At 40.1% G+C, this 25416-nt stretch overlaps 1 protein-coding gene and 1 non-coding gene across 3 annotated transcripts in view; one reads left to right on the forward strand and one right to left on the reverse strand.

Annotated features, from left to right (window-relative positions):
• Window positions 1–25416, reverse strand: part of TESK2 (testis associated actin remodelling kinase 2) — a 158284-nt gene that overhangs the window by 72026 nt on the left and 60842 nt on the right. For both annotated transcript variants that reach the window (XM_032247382.1, XM_032247381.1), the window contains exon 3: window positions 10668–10789. In XM_032247382.1, coding sequence (XP_032103273.1) covers window positions 10668–10789 — 122 coding nt within the window. The remainder of the gene's footprint in view (window positions 1–10667; window positions 10790–25416) is intronic.
• Window positions 16262–16368, forward strand: LOC116529673. The gene has a single exon (XR_004259602.1). It is a non-coding gene; the product is annotated as a U6 spliceosomal RNA (small nuclear RNA).

Consider the following 25416-nt stretch of genomic DNA (forward strand, 5'->3'; position numbering starts at 1 on the left):
CTTTTTTTTTTTTTTTTTTTTTTTTTTTTTTTTTTTCCTAAAGACGAGGTTTCACCATGTTGGTCAGGCTGGTCTTGAACTCTCGACCTCAGGTGATCCGCCTGCCTCAGCCTCCCAGAGTGCTGGGATTACAGGCATGAGCCACCGCACCCGGCCCTGGTTTACTTCTTTTTTTTTTTTTTTGAGACGGAGTTTCACTCTTGTTACCCAGGCTGGAGTGCAATGGCGCGATCTCGGCTCACCGCAACCTCCGCCTCCTGGGCTCAGGCAATTCTCCTGCCTCAGCTTCCCGAGTAGCTGGGATTACAGGCACGCACCACCATGCCCAGCTAATTTTTTGTATTTTTAGTAGAGACGGGGTTTCACCATGTTGACCAGGATGGTCTTGATCTCTTGACCTCGTGATCCACCCGCCTCGGCCTCCCAAAGTGCTGGGCTGGTTTACTTCTTAAGGACACTCTCTGGGAGACAAGAAGCCTCTATTTCTCTTGCATTAATCATATTACCTAGCACAGGAAGGGACTCAGTAGTTCCAAGTAAATATTTGGAGAATTGAAGGCACAGCTGGTGAATTGAAGGAGGAGTCTAAAAGAAATATTAAATTTCTCATGGCATAAAGAACAAAAAAAGGGGCCCAGTGCAGTGGCTCAAGCATGTAATTCTAGCACTTTGGGAGGCAAAGGTGGGAGGACTGCTTGAGCTCAGGAGTTTGAGACCAGCCTGCCCAATATAGTGAGACCTCTCTTTACAAAAAACAAATTTCAAAATTAGCCAAGTGTGGTGACATATACTTGTAGTCCCAGCTACTCAGAAAGCTCAGATGGGAGGATTGCTTGAGCCCAGGAGGCACAGGTTGCAGTGAGCTGAGATCACGCCACTGTACTCCAGCCTGGGCGACAGAGTAAGACCATGTCTCAGAGTCGGGGGGAGGTATGAGAACAAATCCTGGTGTATAATTCCTCAGAAAGGCCACTGGGGAGTGGAAGTGAGCAGGGCATGGAATTGGGTTACAGATCTTGAGGATAAGACTTCCTGGCGTAAACAACTTTATTCACAAGAGACCTAAACAATCAGTCCCTGCACTCAGCAAAGTACTTTATTGTTCTTTTTTTTAACTGATAACTTTGAGCAACTGATGATAAAACAACCAATCTTAACTGGGCCCATATATAAACAGAATACATATACAGGAACAAAATTTACACAAGTACTACCTCTATGACTTACCAGGCCCACACTTTTCCTTCCAAATAGAAATCTTAGGAGGAAGGGTAATAAAAGGAAAAAGGGAAACTGGGAGATTAGGGTCAAGAAAAAGAGAACTACAAAGGTTCTGCTCGCTCATTCCTGCTGGGCACACAATAGTTCTGGCAGAAGAGAGCCAAGGCATGACCAGAGGATTAAATGACTACCATCTGGCAGATCATGCAGACAGTCTTCTTTCCCAAGTAGACTTTCCAAAGCACTAACAAAGTAATTTTCAATTCACTTTTTCTTCTTTCCTCCTTTCTTTCCTTCATTTCTCTCTCTCTCTCTTTTCAGCAGGAGACCTTTTCTTCAAAACTCTTATACAGAAGTTCAATACAAAAAAGATAAAAAGTGGAAATGTTTTGACTAGATGAAGCCGAGAGGAGAACAGAAGTCTCATCTATTCAGCAACCTCCCACCCGGGGCCAGCACCTGAAAAGGCACATCTGTGTAATCCTAGGATTCCAAGAGATGGATTCTTCCCAATTTACATCTAATCTCAATTTGGGGGAAAACTCTGGTTCATATTTCTGCACCTATAAAAGAGAGTTCATAATATTTACAGCTTGAAAATAAAATAAGAGCCATACTAACAAATAGTAACTAAAAATTTTAAATTGTAAGCGTTAACAGCAAATTTCTAAGACAACTAAAAAGCATTTAGAAAATACAAATTCTAAGAACTTTGAGAATGAAACATAGTCACGCTAGTCTGACATTTAAGGAGTCCCAGGGAAGTATAATAAAGGTTTTTACTATATTAATACTCCTCCAGGTAACAAAAGCCAAGAGAACTTTGCTCTAGGCCACTGATTAGAATAATTTCCCTTTGTTGTATTCAAAATATATAGTGAAAGTGAAGACATAAAAACATAAAAGATATAAATAATTAGAAGCATCTTTTAAAAAGTAATCCACTTTCAGGCTTTTAAACCATAGTATATTTGAGACAGATGGCTTATGCAGAACAAAAATGGTCACCATCAGAGTACAAACCCATGTGGTTAACAATAATTATCATTCTCATGTATTATAGTTGCAGTGTGACAGTTCCTGTGCCAGAGGCTTTATATATATCATCTCATTTGTGGGCTTACTGGGAAGATCAAGATAGACTAAATGCTACCTTTAATGTAATAGAAAACTTAGCTGACAGCAAAGAATATTACTTTTAAGTTAATGGGAATGAAGGTGGAGGTGAAAATCATTCCTAAGCAATAGGACCAAAAGGAGATAAGCTAAGAAAGTACATCAACAAGATATGGAATAGGAATGGTAATGCTGGTCTCATCCCAACACTACGTTTCTAGGCTGGAACACATGTACCTGAGGCGAAACAAAGGCAAAGATGTAGGTAGCCCAGCATTATCCAATACAGTAGGCACTAGCTTCAGCAGAAATACAGAACATTTCCATCACTGCAGAAATTTCTATTGGACAGCACTACTTTAGTAGAAAACTGTTGAATGTATTAAAAGCAGCGGTAGGCACTAAACAAGTGTTTGGTGAGTAAATGAATTTTAAAAAGATAGGTGCTTTGTAGACACTGCTGCCACTGCAGGGAGCCCTGTACTATCAGCCATAGTCAACCCCACCATGTTCTTCAACATTGCAGTCGACGCCAAGCCCTTAGACTGTGTCTCCTTTAAGCTGTTTGCAGACAAGGTTCCAAAGACACCAGAAAACTTTTGTGCTCTGAGCACTGGAGAGAAAGGATTTGGTTATAAGAGTTCCTGCTTTCACAGAATTATTCCAGAGTTTATGTGTCAGGTTGGATGGCAAGCATGTGGTCTTTGGCAAAGTGAAAGAAGGCATGAATATTGTGGAGGCCATGGAGCTCTTTGGGTCCAGGAATGGCAAGACCAGCAAGAAGATCACCATTGCAGACTGGACAACTCCAGTAATTTTGACTCGTGTTTTATCTTAACCACCAGACCATTCCTTTTGTAGTTCAGGAGAGCACCCCTCCACCCCATTTGCTCACAGTATCCTAGAATCTTTGTGCTCTTGTTGCAGTTCCCTTTGGGTTCCATGTTTTCCTTGTTCTCTTCCATGCCTAACTGGATTGCAGAGTTAAGTTTATGATTATGAAATAAAAACTAAATAACAACAAAAAAAGATAGGCTATAATAGGCCACTGAAATAAGCAAAAAGAGGAAAAGAGGCCGGGCACAGTGGCTCAAGCCTGTAATCCCAGCACTTTGGGAGGCCGAGGCGGGTGGATCACGAGGTCAAGAGATCGAGACCATCCTGGTCAACATGGTGAAACCCCGTCTCTACTAAAAATACAAAAAATTAGCTGGGCATGGTGGTGCATGCCTGTAATCCCAGCTACTCAGGAGGCTGAGGCAGGAGAACTGCCTGAACCCAGGAGGCAGAGGTTGCGGTGAGCCGAGATCGTGCCATTGCACTCCAGCCTGGGTAACATGAGTGAAACTCTGTCTCAAAAAAAAAAAAAAAAAGAGGAAAAGAAACTAATAATAATAGCTAGCATTTACTGAGCACTTACCACACAACAGGTACTATTCTAAGTGATTTATGTGTACTAATTTAATTAATCTTCAGTAACAACTCCATAAAATATTTATTGTCATTACCCTCATTTTATAGATGGGAAAACTAAGGCTCAGAGAGGTTAATTAAACTTTCCTAAGATCCAGGATTTGAATCCAGACAGTTTGATCTAGAATCTAGAGCAAGCTTGTCCAACCCTCGGCCCACGGGCCACATACAGCCCAGAATGGCTTTGAATGTTGCACAACACAAATTCATAAACTTTCTTAAAACATTATGAGATTTTTTTTCCAATAGTTTATTTGTTTGGCTCATCAGCTATTGTTAGTGTTAGAGCATTTTATATGTGACCCAAGACAATTCTTTTTCCAATATGACCCAGGGAAGCCAAAAGATTAGATACCCCTAATCTAGAGCCCCTCCCCCCTGTTTTTTGAGACAAGCTCTGGTTCTGTCACCCAGGCTGGAGTGCAGTGGTGTGATCTCAGCTCACTGCAAGTTCTGCCTCCTAGGCTCAAGCCAACTCAGCCTCTAAAGCAGCTGCGGCTATAGGCGCACACCATGATGCCCAGCTAATTTTTGTATTTTTTTGTAGAGAAAACATTTTTTCTACAAAAAATACAAAAGAAAACATGGTTGTTTCACCATGTTGCCCAGGCTGGTCTCGAACTTGTGAGCTCAAGGGATCTGTCCACCTTCGCCTTCCATAGTGCTAGGATTACTGGTGTGAGCTACTGCACCCAGCCTAAAGCCTTCATTTTTAATCATACTATACTACTACTTTTAAAAATAGATTAAACGTAAATGTATACAGTGTAGAGTGATTAAATCAAGCTAATTAACATATCTATTATCTCACATCATTTTTTGTGGTAAGATATTTGAAATTTATTCCCATTGCTGGATCATATAGCAGTTCTATTTTTTCTGGATTTTTTTTTTTAAATACATTATTATTAACTATTGTCACTATGCTGTGCAACAGTTCAGAAATTTATTCCTCCTATGTAACTGAAACTTTGTGTCTCTGACCAACATCTCCCCATTTCCTCCTCCATCCCACCCCACTTACCCCTATCCTCTGGTAATGACCATTCTACTCTCTACTTCTATGAGATTGACTTTTTTAGATTTCACACATAAAATTAGATCACTGGTTATTTGTCTTTCTGTGTCTGGCTTATTTCATTTAATGTAACAGCCTGCAGGTTCATTTCAACCAAGTTGTCCCAAATGACAGTATTTCCTTCATTTCCTTCTTTTTTTTTTTTTTTTGAGACAGAGTTTCACTCTTGTTGCCCAGGCTGGAGTGCAATGGTGCATCTCAGCTTAGCTCACTATAACCTCCACCTCCCCGGTTCAAGCAATTCTCCTGCCTCAGCCTCCCTAGTAGCTGGGATTATAGGCGCCTGGCACTATGTCTGGCTAATTTTTGTATTTTTATTAGAGACGAGGTTTCACCATGTTGACCAGGCTGGTCTTGAACTCCTGACCTCAGGTGATTCACCCTCCTTGGCCTCCCAAAGTGCTGGGATTACAGGCATGAGCCACCTTGCCTGACCTCCTGCTTTTTCTTAATTAAATTTTTTGTAGAGACAGGGCCTCATTTTGTTGCCCAGGCTGGTCTCAAAATCCTGGGCTCAAGTGATGCCCCCTCCTGGGTGTCCCAAAGTGCTAGGATTACATTCATGAGCCACCATGCCCAGCCAAGTACTGTATTCTTTTTAAAGGCCATATAGTACTCTATTGTGTATATACACCGCATCTTATCAATTCATTGGTTGATGGACACTTGGGTTGATTCCACATCTTGGCTATTGTGAATAATGCTGCAATGAACATGGGAGTGCAGATACCTCTTTGACATACTGGTTTCAATTCCTTCTGATATATCCCCAGAAGTGGGATTGCTGGATCATAAAGTGTTCTATTCTTAGGTTTTTGAGAAACTTCATACTGTTTTCTATAATGGCTGTACTAATTTACACTCCAGCCAACAGTGTACAAGGGTTCCCTTGCAAACAATTATCTTTCATCATTTTGATAACAGCCATTCAAATAGGTATGAAGTGATGGTATTTTTAAAAAAATTTTTCATAGCCGGGCACGGTGGCTCAAGCCTGTAATCCCAGCACTGTGGGAGGCCAAGGCGGGTGGATCACGAGGTCAAGAGATCGAGACCATCTGGTCAACATGGTGAAACCCCGTCTCTACTAAAAATACAAAAAATTAGCTGGGCATGGTGGTGCGTGCCTGTAATCCCAGCTACTCAGGAGGCTGAGGCAGGAGAATTGCCTGAACCCAGGAGGCGGAGGTTGCGGTGAGCCGAGATCGTGCCATTGCACTCCAGCCTGGGTAACAAGAACGAAACTCTGTCTCAAAAAAAAAAAAAAAAAATTTTTCATAGAGACAGGGTCTCATTATGGTGCCCAGGCTGGTCTTAGGCTCAAACAATCCTCCCACCTAGGCATGAGCCACTGCATCTGGCCAGAGGTGATATCTCATTGTGGTTGTAATTTTCGTTTCCCTAAATATTAAGGATGTTGAGTATTTTTTCATGAATCTGTTGGTCATCTTTATGTCTTCTACTGAGAAATATCTATTCAGGTATTTTGCTCATTTTAAAAATTGGGTTTTCTTGTTATTGAGGTGTTTGAGTTCCTTATACATTTTGGATATTAGCCCCTTATTAGATGTATGATTTGCAAATATTTTCTTCCACTCTAAGCGTTGCCTCTTTATTGTTTCCTTTGCTGCGCAGAAGCTTTTAGTTTGATGCAATCCCATTTGTCTATTTTTGTTTTTGTTGCTTGTGCACATCTAAAAAATTATGGTCCAGACCAATCTCATGGAGATTTTTCCATTATATTTTCTTTTAGTAGTTTTACAGTTTCAGGTTATACTATACCACTTTTATTATATTACAATTATATCTAAAAATTTTGCCGTAATGGAATAAAACGAATTTAAAGTCAACCTGCCATGCATTTCCTAGCTCAGTTCACAGTGAAGAGAATGAGAAAAGGAATGGTAGAATAAGCAGGAAAGATGCCAAAATGCTAATACTAGTTTTAGCCCTACATGCTGAGATTGAGAGCTAGTTTTGTATTGTTGTTCTTACTAATTCTATTTTCTAAATGCTTCCATTGCAATCATGTATCACTTCTGTAATAATAAAAAAATTAAAATATGACTTTTTAAGCTAGATGATATTACTTAAAATATGATCATCTGAAAAATTCCTAAGCAGAATATCAAATCAAGCCTCATCTACCTCACTCTCAAACATAGTAGAGGCCCCCTAACTGATCTCTTTGCTACCAGTCTCCCTAACACAAACCATTCTACATCTTGTCATCAATTACCTTATCATTCTAGTTCCTGCTCAGAATCCAATCACACATCATAAACTACAACTTTGGATTTATGCAAAGCATTTCTGGGTAATTTGACCCAATTCTACTGTTCCACCGTTATCTACCAATACTATCCTATCAAATCCTCAGTTCTTCTAAGAGAATCCTGGTGGAAAGAACCCAGGCCTTAGAGGAGACTTTGGCCTGGGTTACATAATCTCTTGGCCTCAATGGAGAGTGAGTGTGAAGATTAAATCTTTAAATAAGTAACATACACAGTATACAACAAGCCTTCAATAAAAGGTTGTTATTATCATTATTAGCCAAATGAGTTTTTATTCACTGACTTCTCAAAAAGCTTTGCATTTTTATATCTGTGCTTTCTATATCACTATTTGTTCTTTCTGAGTTCCTCCCCTGTCTTCTAAAATCCTATTAAAATTCACGGTTCATTATTATGCACTACATGCCTGCATCAAAATACCTTATGTAATCCATAAGTATGTATACCTACTATGTAACCACAAAAATTAAAAGTAATTTTTTTTAAAATTCAAAGTCCAGCCGGGCACGGTGGCTCAAGCCTGTAATCCCAGCACTTTGGGAGGCCGAGGCGGGTGGATCACGAGGTCAAGAGATCGAGACCATCCTGGTCAACATGGTGAAACCCCGTCTCTACTAAAAATACAAAACATTAGCTGGGCATGGTGGTGCATGCCTGTAATCCCAGCTACTCAGGAGGCTGAGGCAGGAGAATTGCCTGAACCCAGGAGGCGGAGGTTGCGGTGAGCCGAGATCACGCCATTGCACTCCAGCCTAGGTAACAAGAGCGAAACTCCGTCTCAAAAAAAAAAAAAAAAAAAAAATTCAAAGTCCAGTTCAAGCCCCCTCCTCTCAGAAGGCTTCCCTGACTTTTCAAAGTTAATATGACCCCTCACTCATTTGAACTCCTATTGCATTTAGAGTTTATTATAATCAAATGGTGGTGTCTTAGTTAATTTATTAGTTCTCTTTCCATCAATGTAAGTCCCCAAATAGAGCAAGTAAAGTATAAATTCCTTGCTACCAGATAGATACTCCATTTTATATATACCTTGATGCCTTTCTGATATCTGAATATATCACCAGGAATATAGTAGATGCTCAAAAAATTGTTAATCTGGCCAGGCATGGTGGCTCACCCCTGTAATCCCAGCACTTTGAGAGGCCGAGGTGGGTGGATCATCTGAGGTCAAGAGTTTGAGACCAGCCTGGCCAACATGGTGAAGCCCTGTCTTTAAAAAAAATACAAACATTAGCCAGGTGTGGTGGCAGGCGCCTGTAATCCCAGCTACTTGGGAGGCTTGAACCCGGGAGGTGGAGATTGCAGTGAGCCAAGATCATACCATTGCACTCCATGCTGGGTGACAAGAGCGAAACTCCATCTCAAAAAAAAAAAAAAAAAAAAAAGGGTTAATCTGACTTACACATTTGAAAGAAAGTCATCGCAATAAAAATACTAGCTGAATATTTTTGTAGTAGACTAGGAAGCCAATAATTCTATATAAACATTGAAAGTTTCAAGTAAACAGTGTAATTTAATTCCATAATTAAATACCATTGACCAAACATGTAAGTCATACTTAAGCCATATGAGTTCTCTCTAGAGAACATATACAAATTGGCAATAAATAACCCTAAGTAAATAGCACTTTAAACTTTCCAAAGCGTCCTGCACATAAACCCTAACTAAATATACAGTGAATTAATTAAATTGTCTTATTTGGTCTCATTTGAAAATATACTTGGCCAGGTGTGGTGGCTTACACCTGTAATCCCAGCCTGAGTGACATAGTGAGACTTTGTCTTATTTAAAAAAAAAAAAAAAAATAAATATATATATATATATTTATAATTATTTGTATGGGCTCTAGTCAAGATGGCATAAAAAATATTTTTTAATAAAATATATATTTTTTTGAAGACAGGGTCTCATTCTATCATTCAGAGTGGAGTGCAGTGCTGCGACCATGGCTCAATGCAGCTGCAAACTTATGGGCTCAAGAGATCCTCCCACCTCAGCCTCCAGAGTAACTGAAACTACAGGCACATGCCTCTGACTAATTTTTTTGGTTGTTTTTGTTGTTGCTGTTTTGTAGAGATGGGGTTTCATCATGTTGCCCAGGCTGGACTTGAACTCCTGGGCTCAAGTGATCCACCCCAAAGTGGATCCTTTGCCCTCCCCAAAGTGCTGATACTATAGGCGTGAGCCACCATGCCCAACCGAATAAAAAAATTTTTAAGTGGCCGGGCACAGTGGTTCAAGCCTGTAGTCCCAGCACTTTGGGAGGCCGAGGCGGGCGGATCACGTGGTCAAGAGATTGAGACCATCCTGGCCAACATGGTGAAACCCCATCTCAAAAATAAATAAATAAATAATAAATAACTTAAAAATTTTTTTTTAATTTTTTTAAAAAGAAAATATACTTGCCTGACTAAAATATCAAAATAATTAAAGCAAGAAAGATTCAGATACAGATTATTAAAAAGCGAATTATATAAACTTATAAAAATAATTCTCCACTTTGGGAGGCCGAGGAGGGCAAATTGCTTGAGCCCAGGAATTTGAGACCAGCCTGGGCAACATGGTGGAACTTTGACTCTACAAAACGTGCAAAAGTTAGCTGGATGTGGTGGCACACATGTAGTTCCAGCTGCACCGGAGTCTGAGTGGGGGAAGATCAATAGAGCCCAGGAGGTCGAGGTTGCAGTGAACCATGATCATGCCACTGTACTCCAGCCTGGGTGATAGAGTGAGACCCTATCTCAAAAAATAAGGATAGATAACTTGAGGGTGTAATTTTACTTTTATTGTCACTTATTGATTTAATTACAACTTCTCATAAAGCAATCAGGAAAATTAAATAACCACATAAAGACAAATCTTTCCTCTTTGATAAATTACCAATCAGCAATAGAAAACAACTGTTCTCAGCTGGGCACGGTGGCTCACGCCTGTAATCCCAACACTTTGGGAGGCTGAGGTGGGCGGATCACAAGGTCAGGAGATCGAGACCATCCTGGCCAATACAGTGAAACCCCATCTCTATTAAAAATACAAAAAAATTAGCTGGGCATGGTGGCACATGCCTATAGTCCCAGCTACTCAGGAGACTGAGGCAGGAGAATTGCTTGAACCCAGAAGGTGGAGATTGCAGTAAGCCAAGATTGCGCCACTGCACTACAGCCTGGGTGACAGTGTGAGACTCCGTCTCAAAAAAAAAGAAAAAGAAAAAGAAAAGAAAACAACTGTTCTAATGAGCACTACTAATGTTCAAATGAGAGTAAAGCAACTTAAGAGACAGAGAAAGTTTCTTTATTAAATGCAGTTAATTACCAATAAATTAAGTCTCAATGGGTAGAAAACAAACTAGAGTACCGCTAAACCCCAACAGGATAGATTCAGCATGATAAATGCTGAATCCCTCCTTTTTTTGCTATTAGTGCTAGTGTAGCGAGCCTCCAAAGTTTCAGTTTTCTCACTTATCAGAAGGAAGGAAAAGCCATTACCTGAGGATGTTGGGATGTGAGAGTCTATTCATGAGCTGTACTTCTTTCAGCATGTTTGCCCGGTTACTACTCAACGTGTTCATCTTAAGAGCCATCACCTGACCAGAAGCTCGGTGTCGTACCTAGAATATTAAATAGAACAAGAAAAGAGAGTCAAAGGCAATAGCTACATATGAGGTCAATATCTCCAAATGCATAATATGCCAAGATATTTTCATGCCACTTTAGATGAAAAATACATCTAATTACATTAAAGTATCACTTCCATTAAGATGAATTATTCTACTCAAGACCAATATTATTTCACATTGAGTTGGTCAGAAAAACACTGTTAATAACATCTCATGAAATCATGTCTGATATACACTATGAAATACTATGCAGCCATAAAAAGGAATGAGATCATATCCTTTGCAGGGACGTGAATGAAGCTGGAATCCATCATCCTCAGCAAATTAACAGAGGAACAGAAAAGAAATCATCACATTTTCACTCATAAACAGGAGTTGAACATTGAGAACACATGGACACAGAGAGGGGAACAACATGCGCCAGAGCCTGTTGGGCGGTGAAGGTAGGGAACTTAGGGGATGAGTCAATAGGCGCAGCAAACCACCATGGCACAAAACTGAACGTTCTGCAAATGTATCCCATTTTTGTTTGTTTGTTTTTAGAAGAAATAAAGAAAAAATAAATAAATCATGTCTGGTTTGTTGTTGTTGTTTGAGATAGGGTCTCACTGTGTCGCCCATACTGGAGTGTAACACCCTCTGCCTCCGGGTTCAAGTGATTTTCCTGCCTCGGCCTCCTGAGTAGCTGGGATTACAGGCATGTGCCAACACAACCGGCAGATTTTTGTATTTTGTATTTTTGTAGAGACAGGGTTTCACCATGTTGGCCAGGCTGGTCTCAAACTCTTGACCTCAGGTGGTCCTCCTGCCTCGGCCTCCGAAAGTGCTGGGATTACAGGTGTGAGTCACCATGCCCAGCCAATCATGTCTGTTTTTGATACCTTAAAAAAAAAAATGAGGGAAAATTTTTAGGCTGGGTGGTCATGGCTGACCTTGGTGAGGCTTAAGACACCAAACAGAAAAAAGTCCCTTCTGTGGCATTCTAGGTGTGCAAAAAGAAGATATATACATGAGCCTTATATAATACTTAATGAACTGTCTTTATAAGATACTCAAAGTCTCCCACATACTCTAAGTCTCCCCCAAGTACCATAAAAATAGATCTATAAGAAAAATGCATTTCATGTTGAATATAGAAAGAAGTCTGTGAACCTTTTAGAACTAATATTGTAGTAACTCTACCCAAAGCCCCTCATAATCATTTAAACACACTGAAGTTAAATACAACAAACACGGGGCACAGCACTTACCCATACGCACAGAAGAAAGTCTCCTTTTTTTTTGAGACAGAGTCTTACTCTGTCACCCAGGCTGGAGTGCAGTGGTGCAATCTCAGCTCACTGCAACCTCTGCCTCCCAGGTCAAGTGATTCTCCTGCCTCAGCCTCCTGAGTAGCTGAGATTACAGGCACGCACCACCACAGCTGGCTAATTTTTGTATTTTTAGTAGAGACAGTGTTTCATCATGTTGGTCAGGCTGGTCTTGAACTCCTGATCTTGTGATCCACCCACTTCAGCCTCCCAAAGTGCTGGGATTACAGGCGCGAGCCACCATGCCCAGCCGGAAAGTCTACTTCTAAAAGCATTCGCCCTCTATAGAACTCAATCTATTTTGCATGTGTAAATATTATTTATCATTTCAATGCACACCCCACAGGTTTCATAAACCATAATGCTTTACTTGCAAAAAGATTGTTTTCGCCCTGTAAATGTGGTCTCATTGGCCGCAAAATAAGACCATCAGGCTTGGTTTCATTCAAAGAAGCTAAACTGAGATACGTGTGTTTCCTGCTTAGGAATTATGAATGAGACAGTAGAAAAATCATGAAGTCACAAAGATCTTTCCAGGTAAAAAAAAAATCATTTTATCCTATGGACTTCAGGAGTATTATTTCAGTATGCTATACTTGACCAAATGGAAATTCCAAAAGAAAACATGACAGCTTACTTAAACTCTTCAATAACCAAAAACTCCTTGAGGCGACAATAGCTCCAGAAGTTTATCATAGCTATTAATACAGGTTAGACATCACAGCTTATCTTAGAATTCAAAGAAACAATGTTTCGGAGTGGCCAGACAGAAGAGGGAAGGTTTTTGATGGAGAGGCCAGGTCAAAACACAAAGAGCCACAGGAACCATGATCGGAAAAATTGAGGGAGACAGAACACTGGCTGCCTCTCCTCTTCTAGATCACTGAGTGAGATTTGGAACCCAGCTCTCTTCTCAGTGCATCAATGATTCTGTTGTAATGAACCTTCTGACTGATGAAAGAGAAGTAGCTTTCCATTTCAGATCCTGCATGGGTAAGTTAAAAGAAACATTTATACACAAAGAGCTCACTGACAGTATTTTTCTAACTCTATTTATAGAAGACATCTGTGTTTTAATAAGGGCTCTCCATCTGAAAGTCACTCCTTTTATTTTTCTATCATCTAAAAACTGTCACACTGAGATTTAACAAAATGGTGAAACTCATAAAAAGATCGTCCATCATGACAAAGTAGGATTTATCCCTGGGATGCAAGGATAGTTGAAAATATGTAAATCAATCAATGTGATACGTCATATCAACAGAATGAGAGTCAAAAACCATATGATCATTTCAATTGATGCTGAAAAAGCATTTGATAAAAGTCAACATCTCTTCATGATAAAAACCCTGAAACAACTAGGTATAGAAGGAACATAGCTCAAAAAGCCATATATGACAGACCCAAAGCTAGTATCATACTGAATGGAAAAAAACTGAAAGCCTTTCCTCTGAGATATGGTACACAAAAAGGATGCCCATTTTCACCACTGTTATTCAACATAGTACTGGACATCCTAGCTAGAGCAATCAGACAAGAGAAAGAAATGAAGTGCATCGAAATCGGAAAGGAAAAAGCCAAATTACTCTTGTTTGCAGATGATATGACCTTATATTTGGAAAAAACCTAAAGACTCCACTAAAAAAACTATTAGAACTGATAAATTAAGAAAAATTGCAGCATACAAATCAGGCTACTGATTTTTGTATGTTGATTTGCCAACAGTGAACAATTTGAAAAAGAAATCAAAAAAGTAATCCAATTTTTAATAGTTTCAAATAAAATTAAATACCTAGAAATTAAGGTAACCAATGAAGTAAAAGATCTCTAAAAGGCCAGGCACAGTGCTTCACGCCTATAATCCCAAAACTTTGGGACACCGAGGCAGGAGGATTGCTTGAGTCCAGGAGTTCGAGACCAGCCTGGGCAACAGAGTGAGACACCATCTCTACTAAAAATACAAAAAAAAAAAAAAAAAAAAAAATTAACTGGGCTTGGTGGCTTAAGTCTGTGGTCCCAGCTAGTTGAGAAGCTGAGGTGATAGGATTGCTTGAGCCCAGGAAGTCAAGGCTGCAGCGAGCTGTGGTCATGGCACTGTACACTCCAGCCTAGGCAACAGAGCAAGACTGTCTCAGGCCGGGCGTGGTGGCTCACGCCTGTAATCCAAGCACTTTGGGCAGATCACCTGAGGTCGGGAGTTCAAGACCAGCCTGACCAACATGGTGAAACCCCGTCTTAAAAAAAAGAAAAGACTCTGTCTCAAAAACAAACAAAAAAGATCTCTACAATGAAAATTATAAAACATTGATATAAGAAATTAGAGAAGATACAAAAAAATGGAAAGATATTCCACGTTCATGAATTGGAATTGGAAGAATCAATATTTTTTAAATTCCCATAATAATCAAATAATACTAAACTTTATATGGAATCTCAAAGAGCCAGAATCACCAGACATACTGAGCAAAAGCAAAAAACTGGAGGAATCACATTACTTAACTTCAAATTATACCACAGAGCTATTGTAAACAAAACAACATGGTATTAGCATAAAAACAGAAACATAGACCAATGGAACAGAATAGAGAACCCAGAAAGAAATCCATAAATCTACAGTAAACTCATTTTCAACAAAAGTGCCACGAACATACACTGGGGAAAAGACAGTCTCTTCAATAAATAGTGGTGGGAAAACTGTATAGCTATATGCAGAAGAATGAAACTAGACTCCTATCTCTAGTCATATACAAAAATCTAATCAAAATGAAATAAAGACTTCAATCTAAGACCTCCAACTACGAAACTACTACAGGAAAACATTGGGAAAACTCTCCGATTGGTCTGGGCAAAGATTTCTCGAGTAATACTCCAAAAGCACAGTCAATCAAAGCAAAAATGGACATATGGGATCACATCCAGTTAAAAAAGCTTCTGCACAGCAAATAAAACAATCAACAAAGAATCAACCAACAGAATGGGAGAAAATATTTGCAAACTATCTGTCTGACAAAGGATTAATAACCAGAATATATAAAGCGTTCAAACAACTCTACAGGAAAAAAAAAAATCTAACAATCAGATTTTAAAAATAAGCAAAAGCCAATGGCTTCTGTTAGGAAGGGAAGGGGCTCAACACAGTGATGGACTGATCCAGATGGCTCCTGAGGATGAATGTGAGTGGGTGGCTTCTGCCAACATGAATGCTTGGAGATATGTCCTTTGCTTAAAAAGAAAATATCTTATATTTAGAGTACATAGGGCATGACATGGATTTATTAGTCTAGCAGATAAAATGAAAAGCCACTCAGGTAAGAACACTCACTCATAGCAGTTTTTAAGCATGAAAATCGTTTTCTGAACGTATCATCACTTTTTAAACAAGGCTTCTAATTGGATTTTGGTAGTTCTAACGTCAAGAAAACTTGAATTGTTTGAGGGAAAGTGGGCTCAAAAGAGCATATATCTTTCACATTCACATTCAGAACCCAGCAACCTGGAGTCCAATTTTCAGTATTTTAACTACCTCAATAATGCTATGAATGTAAGATACTGGGATAGAGATCCCAACTTGAAACAACAACCAGTGCCTGTGGTAACTTAATGTCTGTCAAATATTTTTATTGATTGGTTTATATGCCATTCTTGTTATAGAAGAATATGCCTTTTTAAAAAGTTTATTCATAACACTTTCCCAATTTATATTTTAAAAAGCTAAAGAACACTGGATCAATAATCTTTTTGGGGGGTAGAATAAAATAATTGATTATTTCTGCATACCCGGGGTGGGATGGGGTGGTTGGAAAACCAGAACTATTTTTAAAACATTAGGTTTCAATATAAATACAACTCACAACTGCTAGATTTGTGGGGGTGGGGAGCATTGTGTGGGTTTTGTTTTAATTTATTGATTAGACTTTAAGTAGGCTTTTTTTTTAGATTACTGGACCATCATTAAATGTGTACTGTGAAGAGATTAATATGTATGAAGGGCTTTACCGAAGTCCATTAAATAAACATTACTCAAGTATAGACTGCAAACCAAAATGTATCTGTGTTATGACATTAATTGCAAATACCAGGTATGGTGCTAAAGTCTACGCCAGTGGAATTAGATGAGTGCTATGCACTTAATTTTAAAATAAAACTAGTTTTCGTGCTCACTTCGGCAGCACATATACTAAAATTGGAACGATATAGAGAAGATTAGCATGGCCCCTGTGCAAAGATGACACGCAAATTTGTGAAGTGTTCCATATTTTTTAACACAACATATCTACAACCATCCGATCTTTGACAAACCTGACAAAAACAGACAATGGAGAAAGGATTCCCTGTTTAATAAATGGTGTTGGAAAAATGGGCTAGCCATGTGCAGAAAGCAGAAACTGGACCCCTTCCTGACGTCTTACACTAAAATTAACTCCAGATGGATTAAAGACTTAAACATAAGACCTAACACCATAAAAACCCTAGAAGAAAATCTAGGCAAAACCATTCAGGACATAGGCGTAGGCAAGGACTTCATGACCAAAACACCAAAAGCATTGGCAACGAAAGCCAAAATAGACAAATGGGACCTAATCAAACTCCACAGCTTCTGCACGGCAAAAGAAACAGTCATTAGAGTGAATTGGCAACCAACAGAATGGTAAAAAATTTTTGCAGTCTACCCATCTGACAAAGGGCTGATATCCAGAATTTACAAAGAACTAAAACAGATCTACAAGAAAAAAACAAACAAGCCCATTCAAAAGTGGGCAAAGGATATGAACAGACACTTTACAAAAGAAGACATATATGAGGACAACAAACGTGAAAAAATGCTCATCATCACTGGTCATTAGAGAAATGCAAATCAAAACTACATTGAGATACCATCTCACACCAGTTAGAATGGCGATCATTAAAAAATCTGGAGACAACAGATGCTGGAGAGGATGTGGAGAAATAGGAGCACTTTTACACTGTTGGTGGGAGTGTAAATTAGTTCAACCATTATGGAAGACAGTGTGGCGATTCCTTAAGGACCTAGAAATAGAAATTCCATTTGACCCAGCAATCCCATTACTGGGTATATATCCAAAGGATTATAAATCGTTCTACTATAAGAACACATGCACACGAATGTTCATTGCAGCACTGTTTACAATAGCAAATACCCGGAACCAACCCAAATGCCCATCAATCATAGACTGGACAGGGAAAATGTGGTACACATATACCATGGAATATTATGAAGCCATCAAAAATGATGGGTTTGTGTCCTTTGAAGGGACATGGATGAACCTGGAAACCATCATTCTCAGCAAACTGACACAAGAACGGAAAATCAAACACCGCATGTTCTCACTCATAGGTGGGTGTTGAACAATGAGAATACACGGACACAGGGAGGGGAGCACTACACACTGGGGTCTATTTGGGGGAAATGGGGGAGGAACAGGGGGGTGGGGAGGTGGGGAGAGATAGCATGGGGAGAAATGCCAGATGTAGGTGAAGGGGAGGAAGGCAGCAAATGACACTGCCATGTGTGTACCTATGCAACAATCTCGCATGTTCTTCACATGTACCCCAAAACCTAAAATGCAATAAAAAAAATAAATAAAATAAAATTAGTTTTCAGTAAAAAAAAAAAAAAATAGGCAAAAGATCTCAATAGACATTTCTGAAAAGCAGACAAATGGCAAACAGGTACATTTAAAGGTGTTCAACATCACTGATCATTATAGAAATGCAAATCAAAACTACAATGAGATATCATCTCACCCTAGTTAAAATGGCTTTTATCCACAAGAAGGGCTTGAATTCTTGCAGGCCAGTCATGGTGGCTCAAGCCTGTAATTCCAGCACTTTGGGAGGCCAAGGTAGGTGAATCACCTGAGGTCGGGAGTTCAAGACCAGCCTGGCCAACATGGTGAAACCCCATCTCTACAAAAAATACAAAAATTAGCTGGGCTTGGTGACACATGTCTGTAATTCCAGCTACTTGGGAGGCTGAAGCACAAGAATTGCTTGAACCTGGGAGGCAGAAGTTGCAGTGAGCTGAGACTACGTCACTGCACTCCAGCCTGAGCAACAGAGTGAGACGAGCAACAGAGCAAGACTCCATCTCAAAAAAATAGTAATTATTATTGCAAAGATATGGAGAAAGGGGAAGACTTGTGCAGTGTTGGTAGGAATGTAAATTAGTGCAGCCACGATGGAGACTAGTTTGGAGGTTCCTCAAAAACTAGGAATAGAAATACCATATGATCCAACAATCCCACTGCTGGGTATATACCAAAAGAAGGGAAATCAGTATGTCAAATAGATATCTGCACTCCCATGTTTATTGCGGCACTATTCACAATAGCTAAGATTTGGATGCAACCTAAGTGTCCATCAACAAACAAATGGATAAAGAAAATGTGGTATATACACACAATGGAGTACTATTCAGCCATAAGAAAGGGATGAGAACCTGTCATTTGCAACAACATGGATGGAACTTGAGGACACTATGTTCAGCGAAATAAGCCAGACATAGAAAGACAAACTTCACATGTTCTCATTTATTTGTGGGAGCTAAAAATTAAAACAATTGAACTCATGGAGATAGAGTGGAATGATGGTTAACAAAGGCTGGGAAGAGTAGTGCAGGACGTGGAGGATTGGGGGCAGTTAATGGGTACAAAAATATAGTTAGAATGAAGAAGATCTAGTACAACAGGGTGATTACACTCAACAATAATTTAATTGTACATTTTAAAATAACTAAGAGTATAACTGGAATGTTTGCAATACAAAGAAATGATAAATGCTTGAGGTGATGGATATCCCATTTACCCTGATGTGATTATTACAAATTGTATGACTGTATCAGAATATCTCATGCACCTCATAAATATATACACCTACTATGTACCTATAAAAATAAAAGTTTAGGCCGGGCGAGGTGGCTTATGCCTGTAATCTCAGCACTTTGGGAGGCCGAGGCGGGTGGATCATGAGATCAGGAGTTCAAGACCAGACTAGCCAACATGGTGAAACCCCATCTCTACTAAAAAATACAAAAATTAGCTGGGCATGGTGGCTCATGCCTATAATCCCAGCTACTTGGGAGGCTGTGGTAGGAGAATTGCTTGAACCGGGACCCGGGAGGCAGAGGCTGCAGTGAGCCAAGATCGCGCCACTGCACTCCAGCCTGGGCTACAGAGCGAGACTCCATCTCAAAAAATAAAAATAAATAAATAAATAAAAGTTTTAAAAAGATGCCTCAACCATCACACACAGTTATAAAATAGCAATGACATAGCTAACATTTATAGCACTTGCTACATACTGCTGTGTAGCTGCTTTATACATATTCACTTATTTAATCTTCAAAATAATCCTGTGAGGCAAATATTACTAATAACCTCACTTTGCAGCCATGGAAACTGAGGCACAGAGAGATTAAATATTTCTCAAGATCATACATGTAGTAAATGGCAAAGACACAATTTGATTACAAACTATGCAAAGAATATTGAGCCTCATACGGTCAGACCAACTGATTTAAGAAAAAAAACACTGTGTGAACACTGCATAAAAATTATTCTATCATTCAACATGAGAGTTGGGTGAAAAAAATTATTCTATCAAGGAATAATAATCATGATCTTGCATGTATCTAACAACATGGACTTGTAATACAGAAAACAAAAACTGACAATGTAAGGCAAATGTGACAAATCTATGTTCTTTATTTTTATTTTTTTAAAACAGGGTCTCGCTCTATCACCCATGCTCGAGTGCAGTGGTGCGACCTCAGCTCACTGCAGCCTCCCACTCCTGGGATCAAGCAATCCTCCCACCTCAGCCACTTAAGTAGCTGGGACCACAGGTGTGCACCACCATGCCCAGCTAATTTTTGTATTTTTTGTAGAGATGGCGTTTCACAATGTTGCCCAGGCTGATCTCAAACTCCTAGGCTCAAGCAGTCTGCCTACCTTGGCCTCCCAAAGTGCTAAGATGACAGACATGAGCCACTGCGTCCAGCCCTAAATCCATTATCTTTATGAGACATTTTAACACATCTCTTAAAAACTGAAAGCTTGCTGGGCGCAGTGGTTCACCCCTGTAATCCCAGACCTTTGGAAGGCCAAGGTGAGCAGATCACAAGGTCAGGAGTTTGAGACCAGCCTGACCAATATGGTGAAACCCTGTCTCTACTATGAATACAAAAATTAGCCAGGCGTGGTGGTATGCACCTGTAGTCCCAGCTACTCAGGAGACTGAGGCAGAAAAATCGCTTGAACCCAGGAGGTGGAGGTTGCAGTGAGCCAAGATCATGCCACTGCACTCCAGTAAAAACAGAAAACAAAAAACTGAAAGCTCAAGAAGATAAGAAATTAGTAAGGATATAGGACATTTCAATAACAAAACTGGCAAGCTCTATACAATCCTTCTTCATCAAAGGCAGGCATTTATTGTTTTCAAGTATATATGACAAAATTTACCAAAATGCTTCTAAACAAAAATTATAGGAGGTCATAGTTTTGGATTGAGTTCCCGCACTGGGCTTCAACGAACAAGACTAAAAATGAAAACGGAGTTGCCAGGCATAGTGGATCACGCCTGAAATCCCAGCACTTTGGGAGGCAGAGGCGGGCAGATCACCTAAGGTCGGGAGTTCCAGACCAGCCTGACCAGAATGGAGAAACCCCGACTCCACTAAAAATACAAACAGTTGGCCAGGCACGGCATATGCCTGTAATCCCAGTTACTTGGGAGGCTGATGCAGGAGAATCACTTGAACCCAGGAGGCAGAGATTGCAGTGAGCCAAGACCACGCCATTGCACTCCAGCCTGGGCAACAAGAGCCAAAAAAAAAAAAAAAAAGAAAGAAAATGGAGTTACCTGTGCTAAAGTTCTACTAAGTCGTTGTTCCACTAACTTATTATCTGACCTTCCAAGAAATCAGGAAAGAGAGATAACACCCAATCACCCAAACTGGTCATCTTCAATCTTCAATTGGTATGATAATTAAAGTCCCTTGTCTTTAACTCTTACACAAAAGAAGTAGCCTGAAGTAAGCTGATGTTAACAAATCAGTTACTTTTCTGTGGTTTTTATGCCCTGCCTTTGCGTTATAAGAACTTTGAAAGGGCTAACAATACACTCTCAGATCTTTGCTTCTACTTTCTTAAGCCCTTCTCTGTCTATAAAGCAAAATTCTTCTGCTCAGCTCATTGGTACACTTATTCTATTTTAGGAAATGAAGTGTCGCTGGACTCTAGAATAACAATAAAGACAATTTAAATCTTTAAATTTATTGTTATTTTGTGCTTTAACCGATCCTGGCAGCCACAAAGGGACCTGAAGGAGACTGCTGAAGACCCTGACACCCTTGGAGGAACACAGGAAGGCTCTGCTAATCCCCTTTCTGGAGGAGAGTCTGTCTTCTCATTGAGCCTAAAGAGTTGTGAAGATGGATATGTTGGCTCACGGCTGTAATACCAACACTTTGGGAGGCCAAGGCAGGTAGACTGCTTGAGCCCACGAGTTTGCAATAGCCTGGGCCATACGGTGGAACCCATCTCTACAAAAAAATATGAAAATTAGCTGGACGTGGTGGTGTGCACTTGTGGTCCCAGCTACTTAAGAGGCTGAAGTGGGAAGATCACTTGAACCCAGAAGATCAAGGCTACAGTAAGCCATGATTGTAACACCGCAATCCAGCCTTGGCAACACAGTGAGACCCTATCTAAAACAAATAAACAGAAAAAATAGAGTTGTGAATAAATCTCTCTCAGGTCTGTGCTCTGCTCTCTTTTGCCTTTGATTTCTCTGATCTCTTTGCCTTTTGGGGTACCAAGGGTTAGTTTGTGCCATGACTTGACAGTGAGGTAGCTAGGGTTAGTTTGCTGCAGCATAGCACATGACTTTTGGGTTTGTGATGAATGACAACTCACTAGCAAGGGTTGCATCTTTTTGCTTCCTCTTTAGAGACATTTCATGTGTAGTTCTAAAAAAGGCTTGAGCCAAGCCCCCAAGAATGTGGCTGGACAGAAATGTGGGTTACACCTCACTTGCTACTAATATATGGATGGACAGAAATATAGGTTGTATTATATTTGTGGTTAAAGAGCTACAGTTTTATAAGGCAGAATCACCCAAAAAATTCTGAAGATAATTATCCAGTGACCTACACTTCTTGGACAAAAACTGAGCTTATGGCCTGGAATTCATCTACTAAAAAGTAAGCAAATTAGACAATACTATTTTTTTTTTTTTTTTTAAACAGAGTTTCGTTCTTGTTGCCCAGGCTGAAGTGCAATGGCACGATCTTGGCTCTCCGCAATCTCTGCTTCCCGGGGTTAAGCGATTCTCTGCCTCAGCCTGCTGAGTAGCTGGGATTACAGGCATGCACCACCACGCCCAACTAATTATGTATTTTTAGTAGAGACAGGGTTTCACCATGTTGGTCAGGCTGGTCTCAAACTCCCGACCTCAGGTTGTCCGCCCACCTCAGCCTCCCAAAGTGCTGGGATTACAGGAGTGAGCTATCACACCTGGCCCTAGACAATACTAATTGTTTACCCAATACCAATTTTTCCCTTGTTCATGACTGAAAGAATATCTGGCAATATTCCTTGCAACTGGGAGAATCCATGTAACACAGTGCTAGTAAAAAGATGCAAGTGGGAATTGCTACATGGAATTTCTGGGAATACTACTGCTTTCTTGATGAAATTGTACTTTTTGCTTCCCCCTTATTATAGCCTGGAGCAAAGACACGATGCTTATATCAAGAGTAGTTATTAGGGATGCTCAACCAGTAAGTATAATGCAAATACTCAAAAAAATTTTCCAAAATTCAAAACACTTCTGATTCCCAGCATTTTGGATAAGGGTTACTCAACCTTTTACTAGCCACCAGTAAAAACCTAGTTTGAGGGAGTCAGAGAAGGCTTCCCAGAGAAAGTCATCCTTCAGCTTTCTTAAAGAATAAGGATCTAGATATAGAAATTCCATTTGATCCAGCAATCCCATTACTGGGTATATGCCCAAAGGATTATAAATTGTTCTATTACAAAGACACATGCACATGTATGTTCGTTGCAGCACTGTTTACAACAGCAAAGACCTGGAACCAACCCAAATGCCCATCAATGATAGATTGATTGGTCAAAGAAAATGCGGCACATATACACCACAGAATACTATGCAGCCATAAAAATGACGAGTTCATGTCCTTTGGAGGGACATGGATGAATTTGGAAACCATCATTCTCAGCAAACTGACACAAGAACAGAAAATCAAACACCGCATGGTCTTACTCACAGGCGGGTATTGAGCAATGAGAATATGTGGGCACGGGGAGGGGAACGTCACACACTGGGGCCTGCTGGGGAATGGGGGGGCTAGGGGAGGGACAGCAGGTGGTGGGGAGGTTAGGGAGGGATAACATTGGGAGAAATGCCTGGAGAGAGCAAATCACCATGGCATGTGTGTACCTATGCAACAATCCTGCAAGATCTGCACATGTACCCCAGAACTTAAAGTACAAAAAAAAAAAAAAAAAGAATAAGAAAGAGCTTGTCAAATGGAACAAGCCCAGAAAGGACATACTGAGCAAGTGTAAAAGCATGTGCAGAGGCTCAGAAGAATAAGAGCATGGGATATTCTAAGGAATGGTGAGAATCTGGGTTTGGCTCAAGGCCTGGTGGGTACATACAAAGGAATTGCAAGCCTGTGATGAGTCTAGCATAGAAAGCAAGAAACAGAAAATATAAAAGATTTTTAGGACAAGGCACAGTGGCTCATGCCTGTAATCCTGGCACTCTGGGAGTCTGAGACAGGAGGATCACTTAAGCCCAAGAGTTCAAGACCAGCCTGGGAAACATGGCAAAACCCCATCTCTACAAAAAAAAACATTATCCAGGCATGGTGGCACATGCCTGTGGTCCCAGCTACTTGGGAGGCTGAGGTGGGAGGATCACTTGAGCCCAAGAGGTTGAAGCTGCAGCGGGGAGGCTGAAGCTGCAGTAAGCGGAGATCACGCCATTGCACTCTAGCCTGGGTACAAAAAAATAGAAAGTATGAATTGGATTGTTTACATCACAAAGGGGTTATAAACAATCCAATTGAGGGGATGGGTCCCCCATTTTCTATGATGTGATTATTATGTATTGCATGCCTACATCAAAATAACTCATGTACTCCCCCATAAATATATAAACCTAATATTGTACCCACAAAAACTAAAACAAAAAAAAAGAAGCCCAGGCGCAGTGGTTCACGCCTGTAATCCCAGCACTTTGGGAGGCCAAGGCGGGCAGATCATCTGAGGTCAGGAGTTTGAGACCAGCCTGACCGACATACTAAAACCCCGTCTCTACTAAAAACACAAAAAATTAGCTAGGCGTGGTGGTGCATGCCTGTAATCCCAACTACTCAGGAGGCTGAGGCAGGAGAATTGCTTGAATCCAGGAGGCACAGAGAAGAAGCAGCACTATACTTCCTACATCAGCTCTGGAGCAAATGCAAAATGTACTGAAAATGACCAAAAACACACTGTTGTGTGTGAACCTTAAGTACACACGTGATACAAATGAGAAAGGTCTAATTCCAAACACATCAATTAACACACCCCAAAACACTGAATCTTCCCAGGAAAGCTTTGTCTCTGAAACCTCTGTACCTCAAAGGGATTACAAAACCAGATAAATGCAACAGGAAAAATAATAGGAAATTTAGCAAGAAGTAGTTTGAGAAGCAATAAGGATATGCAATGAAGACCATTTCCAAAGTGCAGAGTCCCAAGAAGCATTGAACTGTTATTATTATTTTTGTCCCAGGCTTTTCAATGCCAAAATCTTTTTTAAAGGGCGGTAATTCAAGATCAAGATAATGGTAAAATAAAGAAAAAATGAAAAAAAAAAAAAAGGGTGGTAGGAGGTGGGGAGGTGAGTTCTTTTCCCTCTTTATTCACTCTTTTGTAAATTCCTGCACTATGGTTTCAGCCCCTTGGAATATATGTTTGGGAGATTTGGCAACTTTCCTGATCTTTAGGAACCTATCTCTGACTGCAGCTCCTTCCTCCCTCTTGCTATTTTGTTGTTGCTCATTTAAGTTTGAACTGGACAAATCTTGTATTACATTTCTTTTCCTTTTTCTCTACACCTTCCCCAAACAAAGAGACTCAAGGTTCAGTTCTTGTTCTAGTCTTCTCTATTCACAGTCTTTTCCTTGACTGTTTCTGACATTCAAAACATTTTCTGATGGTAAAACTGGTCTCAATAACAACGACTTTATGTCAGAGTAGTATTGCACAATTAAGC

This window comes from Sapajus apella, unplaced genomic scaffold (assembly GCF_009761245.1).
Source record: "Sapajus apella isolate SASKATOON/1434 unplaced genomic scaffold, GSC_monkey_1.0 scaffold62, whole genome shotgun sequence".
NCBI lineage: Eukaryota > Metazoa > Chordata > Mammalia > Primates > Cebidae > Sapajus > Sapajus apella.